General features: G+C 37.6%; 1 protein-coding gene across 5 annotated transcripts in view; it reads left to right on the forward strand.

Moving 5' to 3' along the window:
• Positions 1 to 9,123, forward strand: part of RSRC1 (arginine and serine rich coiled-coil 1) — a 377,694-nt gene extending 368,571 nt beyond the window's left edge. For 4 of the 5 annotated variants that reach the window (XM_082687409.1, XM_082687407.1, XM_082687408.1 and 1 more), the window contains 2 exons: positions 1,680 to 1,832; positions 2,495 to 3,861. In XM_082687409.1, coding sequence (XP_082543535.1) covers positions 1,680 to 1,832; positions 2,495 to 2,587 — 246 coding nt within the window. In that variant the 3' untranslated portion in view covers positions 2,588 to 3,861. Of the gene's footprint in view, positions 1 to 1,679; positions 1,833 to 2,494; positions 3,862 to 8,829 lie in introns of those variants that run through there. The other variant, XM_082687410.1, reaches the window with a different exon arrangement.
• Positions 9,124 to 9,712: the final 589 nt, after the last annotated feature.

Raw genomic sequence — 9,712 nt, forward strand, 5'->3', positions numbered from 1 at the left:
CATAGACTACCAAAAAAATGATGTCTGGACCTCATTGGATTAGCATACTTCCCACCTTTCCCTGCTGCAGAATGTTGGGCTTTACTGATCTACATCCTTGGTTTTATAAAGGGTCAGTATAATATCACACAGGCCTGTAGACCTTCTCGGCCCAGTATGTTGAAGACAGAAACGTTTGACACCTGTTGATGGAGGTGTGGGGGAGTACTGGCTTCAAAATACTAGAAGAAAACTGCCAAATATAACAGTTATTTCTTTAAGTATCTATATGTCCCTTGTTAAAATTTGCAGTTATCTTTATTTTGATATCTATTTGTTAGTAATCTGTAGTTCCATTAGCAAAATGTAATCTCCATGTGGTACAGAGAACCTACCTATTTTACTCTCCCTGTGTACCCAGTGCTTAGCAGTTAGTAGCACTCAATAAATACTGAAAACATGGAATCCAGTTCTAAGATAAATCATTCTAAGAAATGATTAACTAATTCATATAGATTTCATTTTCTAGGTGTTTTTTCCCAGTGACATCTGTTTTACCCTTAACTCAGAGAAGTGGATATTCAGAAGTAGCTAAATTAAAAGAAAATAGTGGTTCAAAAACTACACATATAGAACCAGTGGGTGTAGAAAAAAGGTTGAATGGTGGAATTAATCTCTCAGTCATCTTGGGTTATTTTAACTTCCGATTTCAGTTTCTCGTCTAGTCCATTTCATGTTATCCCTGCAGCCTTGCTGCTAGTTAGCCACTTTCCTGGCCTTTTCCTTTCTCAGATAGGGAGGCATCGGATTTAACCCAAGAGAGCGCAACATTGCTGGTTTCTTCCAGGCAGCAGCAGTGATTTACCAGTCCTCATGTCTGCAGCTCTGAGCCCGGTGCCTGGCCCCTTGTATGGCCCCTGAATGATGGAATATCATTCAGCAATAAAATGGAATGATGTACTGATACATGCTTCAGCCTTTCATGGATGAACCTTGAAAGCATACTCAATGAAAGAAGCCAGTCACAGAAAACAAAACAAACCACCACCAACAAAAAAATACCTAATGTATGATCTTCTGTGTGAAGTGTCCAGAATAAGCAAACCCATAGTGACAGAAAAGAGATGAGTGGTTGCGGAGGGATGGGGAGGCTGGGAGAAATGGGGATTAGCGAGTACTAATGGGTATGGGGTTTTGTGGGAGGATGATGAAAATGTTCTGAAGTTGCTTGTGGTATTGGTTGCAAAACTCTTGTGGATATGCTGAAAGCTATATGAATTGTGATATGTGAATTATATCTCACTGAGGCTTTTATTTAAAAAGCAAAAACTAAACAACCTTTGAATTTGCTTTTCACCTCTAAAGAGACCAGATGAATGCTGGAGCTTTGTTGCTTGTTTTGACTAATAGAATTTAGATTTATGAAATATGTTTCTCTATAGATAGACTCATACGTCCCAATTTCTCAAGAAAAATACGCTGATTATAAAAAAATGATCAACATTGTCTCCATGTTTTTGTATTTGTGGTCTTGTTTTAAGAATTGTTTCTTATTCAGTCACCCAGGGTATTTTTATGATTAGCAGTATCTCAAATAGACTAAATGAACGATTGCTATTCAAAATAAAAAATATTGTTAAGGCAAAATTTTAATTCATCTTGTGATCTAATTAATGAACTATTTCTGTATGATGTTTCAGTCCGTGGAACCTGGTGAGGTGAAGCACACAGCTGTGACATCAGGACCAGCACCAGGAGCTGCTGACCCTCCCAGTAGTGAGAAAGAAATAGATCCCAGCAGCATCCCCACGGCCATCAAGTACCAAGATGACAATTCTCTGGCCCATCCAAATGTAAGATCTTTAGATCAGAACAATTTCCACTGAAGTCTAGTTGACTTAAATGAGTTTAAACTGTTGTTATTTTGTGCTGGTGACAAGAAGCCTGTTGGAAGAAATGGATTTATATGTTCCTGTTGGCTAGAAATAGGCAGCTGACCCCTGTCCCTTAGAGCAGTTACATGGATTTGAAGCCAGTATGAGCCAAATCATTTTGTCTGACTTTTAGAAGTATTCTTTCTGTAATTAACAAAAATAAGCAAAAAAAAAAAAAATAAGAAGTTTGGTTGTTTTTTAAATCTAGCATTAAAGATCTAATTCTGCCTGAGCTCTAGTTGGCTCATTGAATTGAGCCTGTCATCAACATATTTTGCTCTCTGCTCTGAAGTCGTGGCATTCCACTGTGTCTCTGAGAGAGTATGTAGGAAATAAACTTCACAAAATGCACCATAAAATTGTTAACAGACAATGTTGATATTAGTCCTTTTCTCCAGAACTTTCTGAACATTATTAATTCCAAATAGATTATCTTCAGTTGAGAAGTCACCAAAAGTTTAAACAGCATCCAAATCTTGTGCTAAAAGATGTATTCTATAAAGGTAATTTATGTTGCATAAGGGCAAATCCAAATTATTGGCAAACAGTAACATTTTTTCTTTTTCTTTTTCTTATTTCAGTTATTTATTGAGAAAGCTGATGCTGAGGAAAAATGGTTCAAGAGATTAATTGCCCTCCGACAAGAAAGGCTAATGGGTAGTCCTGTGGCCTGAATAATATACAGATGGTCGAATTAACAGTAACATTGGAAATTTCGGTTTTTAAATCCCAATATTAACTTTTTACTCTTAAAAAGCAGTTAGCTGATAATGTAAAAAGGTACTATTTCATTCATTTCTCATGTAGGCTTGAATATTTGCTGATTTGAACTTAACCAAACATTGTGAATATTAAAACTAGTATAAAATTTAACAATGCATGAAAATATCATACTGTTAATAAAAATATCAGTGGTAAAATAAATGATACACAGTAGTATTTGAGTAAAATTGGAAAATATCAAGTCATCATTTAAAGACACAATTTTGATTAATCATGCATATGTAAGAATCAAACTATATGCTATCCATGTGAGATTTCATCTTCCATGTATTATTAAACCATTTTGACTCTTTTTTTTTCACATTATTGCAAACATTTAGGCAGAATAAAAAGCACTCTAAACAATCTAAGCAGAATGAGCATGTTAATCTTAAAGGAAAAACATATTTTTTAAAACATTTCTTGAAAATTAAATAAATTGAAAATTTATTACTTAGAGATCAGCATATACTAAGTGTTCCTTTTAAAAATATTAGCAGATCCTGGCTCATTCTCCTAGAAACATATGTTCATACTAGACCTCATCAGTTGACCAAATACCCATGATGGGGAAATCATTTCTGAGGAAACTGGTAAGAGCTCTCACTTCAGTCTTACTTACCCAACTTTTAGTCCCTGCAGAGAAAGCCAGCTAATTGTAATTTTGATAAGGCTATTTGTCATTGTAGAATACCTTTCTCCAGTAGCTGAATGAAAATCAACCATGCTTTCCATACTAAACATGCCAGAGATGAGGATTTCTAGGCCTTGCCTTACAAAACTAGTTTTCAACAGCTGACATGAATATTTCCCTTCTATTTTGTTCTGTTGTCTGGTCTCACTCTAATTTGGTGTCTGTGAAGACTGTGCCTCAGAATACAGTATAAACCGGAAAAGTTTGGGGGCGAGGATTACCAATATGTAAAGCCATCTTTGTTGTATTTCTGAAACTACTAAAACTCTAATTCCTATAAAAATTGTAAAAATAGGGGTGCCTGCATGACTTAGTCAGTTAAGCATCTGCTTTCAACTCAAGTCATGATCCCAAGGTCTTGGGATCTGTGTCCTGTATTAGGCTCCCTGCTCAGCCTACGTCTCCCTCTCCTGCTCCCCCTGCTTGTGTCTCTTCTCTCCCTGTTAAACAAACAAACAAACAAATAAATAAGTCTTTTAAAAAATAAATAAAGGGTGGCTCAGTTGGTTAAGCATCTGCCTTCAGCTCAGGTCATGATCCTGGAGTCTCACATCAGGCTCCCTTCTCAGTGGGGAGCCTGCTTCTCCCTTTGCCCCTCCGGTCTCTCATGTTCTCTCTCTCTTTCTCTCTCCCAAATAAATAAATGAAATCTTTAAATAAATAAATAGATTTTTAAAATATAAAGATCCCAGTTGCAAAAGGTATGGAAAATAAGCTAATGACAAAATACTTGTTTTCATATAAACATGATTCACATTCTAAGTTGGTGCTAGTGGTCTTTTCTTGTCTTTTTCTCTTCTTTATTTAGCTGTAAGTGAAAGTGCGCAGCATAAACTCGGGTTCATGTGATCTTTAGTAAAAATACATACATTTTTAGTGACTAAAGGAGGGATTACAGTTTTTGAAATATTTTGTAGTTCATTCCTTGCATAACTTGTAAACAGTAAAAGGACTCTCACTCCTTTGGAAAGTATATTTTACAAGACTATGGATTGTCATTTGGTCCACTAGTTTATTCTCCAGAGAACCTGGACTAGGCATTTTTTTCCAGTATGCCTAACGCTCCATACTTATAACTAGTGAAAATATTGTGATCTGTGTTAATTATATTTAACACCAGTGTTCCTTTATGGCAAGAACCCCAAACACAGAAGTTTAAATTACAGTTGATTTGTATTTTAAAGCTAAATTTTTCAAAGACATGGAGAATCAAGTTGTTTTTTAATTCACTAAACTTTAGTCCCTGCAGGAACTCAATGACTATTCTCCTCCTTCCTGATTTCCAGTATGATTCATTTTAATGTATTATTAACTTCATTTACCTACATTCCTGTTGAAGACTACAATATTACCACATAAGCCAAATCAAATTTAATGAGAAAGACTTCAGAGAACAATATCAAATATATCACCATACTCAAGCTAGGTGATGCATCCTGGCCTTCTTTAATATCCTAATGTAATGAGTCTATAAAACACAACAATCCCTTTCATGTCACTTGAGTAATGATAACAATTTGGACTTACATGAGACCTTGGTGTTTATTGAAACATTGATTTCATACAGAATGATGAGTGCTCGTAATATAAGTTGGGTTTTCATTTCTGACTACATTCTTAGGGAAAGTGGAATAAGAGCATCACGTCATTCCTCTGCTTCACTTTAGTATCCTCACCGATAAAATGAGGATGCTAAGAGTGGACCTGCCTTCTTTGATTTTTCGGCAAAGTAACATAAAAGAATGCCCTTCATAGAAAAAGTTTCCTGTGTGTGCCAAAATAACATTTTAGCATGCTAGCCAGCTTAAGGAAATATGGAACAGATAGTTGCATGAGTAATGGTGTGAAAAGCTGCACTCCAACATCGGTGTACTCCTTATGTATGTGCTTGAAATGCCATGGTCAGTGGACTCCATCCCAGCTTTGTCCCCAGCTCTCCCTAATCTCCCTCCCTGCCAAGAACACAGGAAACGCTATTTGCTCTGCAGTTAATGACCTATACCATCCACTTACTTGAGGGATCTCAGGTTTTCTTCAGTCAAATTTACCCACTTATTCATTAATCTTTTTTTTCAATACCTAGTTTGTCCTGGGCACCATAAGTGCAGTTGAGTACACATGGGTGAGTCTAGTGGGGATCCTGCCTCCAAAAGGTTTAGTTATGAAGCTCAGACATGTATATGACATAAGATATACAATACTTAGTGGCAGAGCAGAAAACACGGTGGCAGTGAAAAGAGAAATTATTCCAAGTTAGAAAATTAAGGAAGTCTTCATGAAAGGAAATCACAACTGGTGAAGACTTGAAGAAAGATGGCACTGGAGCCGCAAGGTCTCTCAGCCAGCCATCCACCTCCATCTTCCTAATAGTTGCCCTGGAAGGTTGGGAACTATCTAACCCATGGAAGTTCTAACCCAGAGAAGAATCCCTCTTGCAAAAGACCTAGATGTCCCTGCCTCTCAATTTTATGAAAAATTTGAGGTTCCTGGTATACCCTTCGGCTTTTCCTGACCATTTCTACCTTTCAGTGGAGAATTGGATAAATAAGCCAAGCCTTCATTTGGCCACTGGTATCAACAGTCTTGTATCACTACCAAGATGACATGAGCCGAGATATGCAAAGAAAACTGAAAGGAGACTTCCAGTACCTCTGAGAGCATCATGTCTGGCGGTAAGGCCTTGCACGGCCATGTGGATCCCTCTGCATTCCCCCGATACGCTTTGTTTTTCCACTGTGTACTGTTATAGAAAGCATTATTTGGAACTAAAAGATAGAGTCCACTTGTCTGGTTAGATCCTACCCCAAATTTTCCTTTCATTTGGGCATCCAGTGAAAATCTTTAAGTGTACAAATAAGATAGTAATAAAAGCTGGAAACGGAACAAGACAGGTGACATTTTGGGTCACTGAACTATGGATGAATTGATCTGGAATTCTTGTACCCATATTACTCCTTCCCCCATTTCCCTATCCCCAAATTCCTTTTGAATATAGAAGGAATTTTATTTAAGAATTATTTCTTCTAGAGAGAGAGCAGTAGAGAGAGGGAGAGAGAGTCTTAAGCAGACTTTGTGCTGAGCATGATGACCCTGAGCCAGAACCAAGAGTCGGATGCTTAACCAACTGTGCCACCCAGGTGCCCTGACAGAAGGAGTTTTAAACAAGCTCTTGGCCATTACTCAATTGATAGAGTACTCGAATTATTTAGACAATGTTTAAATGCTATCCTTTAAATGTAAGCTTAACTCCTTGGAACTCCATTCTGGAATAATGAAAAAGCACGTCATCTTCATAAGAAAATACTTGAGTCTTTACCACAGAACAGGAGTAAAAATAAAGGTAAGAAAGAACATTTTGTGAATTCTCTAATCATCTTCATCTTTTATGTAATAAAAGACCTGTAAGGGGTGGACCCTGTAAGGGGTAGACGTTGATCAATATATTTAACTGGTGGGTTTTTCTAAATCAAAACACTCTTCTCTCTATTTCCAAGCTATTTTTGGCTGTCATTGTACACCCAGGATCTAGCCCATTCCTGACACAAAGAAAGCTCTCAATAAATATTTTTCAGTGAAAGAAGAATGAATTTGCCCATGTCAGATGAGCCATCTATTTATCAGTCTGGTTATTTAAATTAAGCTGTTTGGAGCCAGCACAAAAAATAAATAGGTGTCTATGTGTATACCAAAAGAACTGACAGTACAGTCTCAAGGAAATGCTTGCACACCCGTGTTCATAATGGCATTGTTCACAATAGCTAAAACATGGAAGCAACCCCAAGTGTCTATGGATGGATGAATGGAGAAGCAAATGTGGCGTATGCACACAATGGAATATTACTCAGCCTTAAAGACGAAGAAAATATTAAGCAGAATAAGTCAGTCAAGGAAAGACAAATACCATATGGTCTCATTCATATGTGGAATTTAAGAAACAGAACAAATGAGCAAAGATTAAAAGAAGAGAAAGAGACAAACCGAGAAACAGACTCTTAACTATAGAGAAACATCTGATGGTTACCAGAGGGGAAAGAGTGAGGGGATGGGGATTAAGGAATGTACATGTGATAAGCACCAGCCGATATATGGAATTGCTGAATCACTATATTGTACACTTGAAACTAATATAACACTGTATTTTTTTTTAAGATTTTATTTATTTATTTGACAGACAGAGATCACAAGTAGGCAGAGAGGCCGACAGAGAGAGAGGAGGAAGCAGACTCCCCGCTGAGCAGAGAGCCTGGTGCGGGACTCGATCCCAGGAACCTTAGATCATGACCTGAGCCAAAGGCAGCGGCTTAACCCACTGAGCCACCCAGGCACCCCTATAACACTGTATGTTAAACTAAAAAAGGAGGAAGGGAATTCTGCAATATACTACAACTTGGATGAACCTTGAGGACATTATGTTAAGTGAAGTAACCCAATCACAAAAGGACAAAAACTATTATGATTCCACTTATATGAGTTACTCAGATTAGTTAAAATCATAAAGACAGAAGGCATAACCATAATTGCCCAGGCTGGGGGAGGGGGAAATGGGGGGCTACTGTTTAAGGGGTAAAGAGTTTCAGTTTCATAAGGTGAAAAGAGTTATGGGGATGGATGGTGGTGATAGTTTCACAGTACTGTGAGTCTATTTAAGAACCCTGAACTGTAGATATTAAAATGGCTAAGATGGTAACTACTATGTATATCTTGCCACAAAAAAAGAAAATCTATTGGGGCGCCTGGGTGGCTCAGTGGGTTAAAGCCTCTGCCTTCGGCTCAGGTCATGATTCCAGTGTCCTGGGATCAAGCCCCGCATTGGGCTCTCTGCTCAGCGGGGAGCCTGCTTCCTCCTCTCTCTCTCTGCCTGCCTCTGCCTACTTGTGATCTGTCTGTCAAGTAAATAAATAAAATCTTTAAAAAATAAATAACTAGGGGCGCCTGGGTGGCTCAGTGGGTTAAGCCACTGCCTTCGGCTCAGGTCATGATCTCGGGGTCCTGGGATCAAGTCCCGCATGGGGCTCTCTGCTCAGCAGGGGGCCTGCTTCCCTTCATCTCTCTCTGCCTGCCTCTCTGCCTGCTTGTGATCTCTCTCTCTGTCAAATAAATAAATAAAATCTTTAAAAACAATAAAAATAAATAAATAAATAAATAAAAGAAAATCTACCCTAAGTAAATGTCATGGGTAAGTACAGAGTACATAGTGCCTTTCTGTTGTAATTGGGGCTACAACAGTGGGATGGAGTTAAAGCAAGAATCTTACTATTTCTAAACTACACCAGACTTTCTAGTGTAATTTTTTTATTGCTGAAATAATATTTCAAGTGATGTGGATGTGGTTATTCAGGGTCCACCGCTGGCTCCTATGATTGCTGTCCTTGGGAGCTATAGGCCAGTGTTAAAGAAGTAAAGGCTACCAATATAGTAATACACCACTGTAAACTCAACAGTGTACCATTTTATTTTTAGATCTTGGGAAGGAATGGCAAAATGATCCTGTGACAACTCCCAGGATGATGAACTGAACTGACCCTCTTTCAGCATCTCGTAACTTGAGACTTGGGCTGAAATCCTACAGTGTAAGAAATGTAGTAGAGTGCAGACTCCCTTCCTAATCTTTTTTAAAATGAGCTGCCAAAATCCCATGTCTTACGTAAAGTCTGTAACTACAGTCTACCTGCGAATGACACAAGAATTATGTCATAAAATTAAAATGGAATTGAAAACATAAATAATTGAGAAATAAATATTTTCCAAATACCACCCCAATGGATGAATGACTGACTACTGTTAAAGATTCCCAGGTTTGTTTAAACAAATTCTGTAATTGGATTATTTATTTAGCACCATTGTAGCTTTTCTCTCCGTAGTACATCTAATTGGCCTGGAGAAGATAACGCATAACTAATTGATTAATAGTTTGTAAAAATACTCTTTTCAAAATGCTGTGTATTTGAATCCCCTGCACTCTAAGTATGTGAGGTGAAAATGGAAAGTCATCCAAAATGATCATCGCCCATAAATACAGTTTTCTCCAAGTTTAAAATATTTCATTAAAATTTGTGGACCTACATAGAGCATAATCAGCATCCTAAGTCCCATGTTACTTAACAGCTGTTCCACCAGAAATGCTTCCAGGCAAATAACCTATTCACATTAAGTGTTCCTACATCCACGCTTGTGTTGCAGAGGTCATGTGGGCTGCTTTCAGAAAAAGATGTTATGAGGCTTTAACTTCCCTTCTTTATAATTAATAAAAGAATAACGAATGTGTTAGCATTCACCATAGCCTAGAAATTACCAGAGACTCCGTTTTTACTTGTCCTAAACTTGAAATTCCAATTTCTAAGTA

Source organism: Mustela nivalis (genome assembly GCF_964662115.1).
Source record: "Mustela nivalis genome assembly, chromosome: 1".
Taxonomy (NCBI): domain Eukaryota; kingdom Metazoa; phylum Chordata; class Mammalia; order Carnivora; family Mustelidae; genus Mustela; species Mustela nivalis.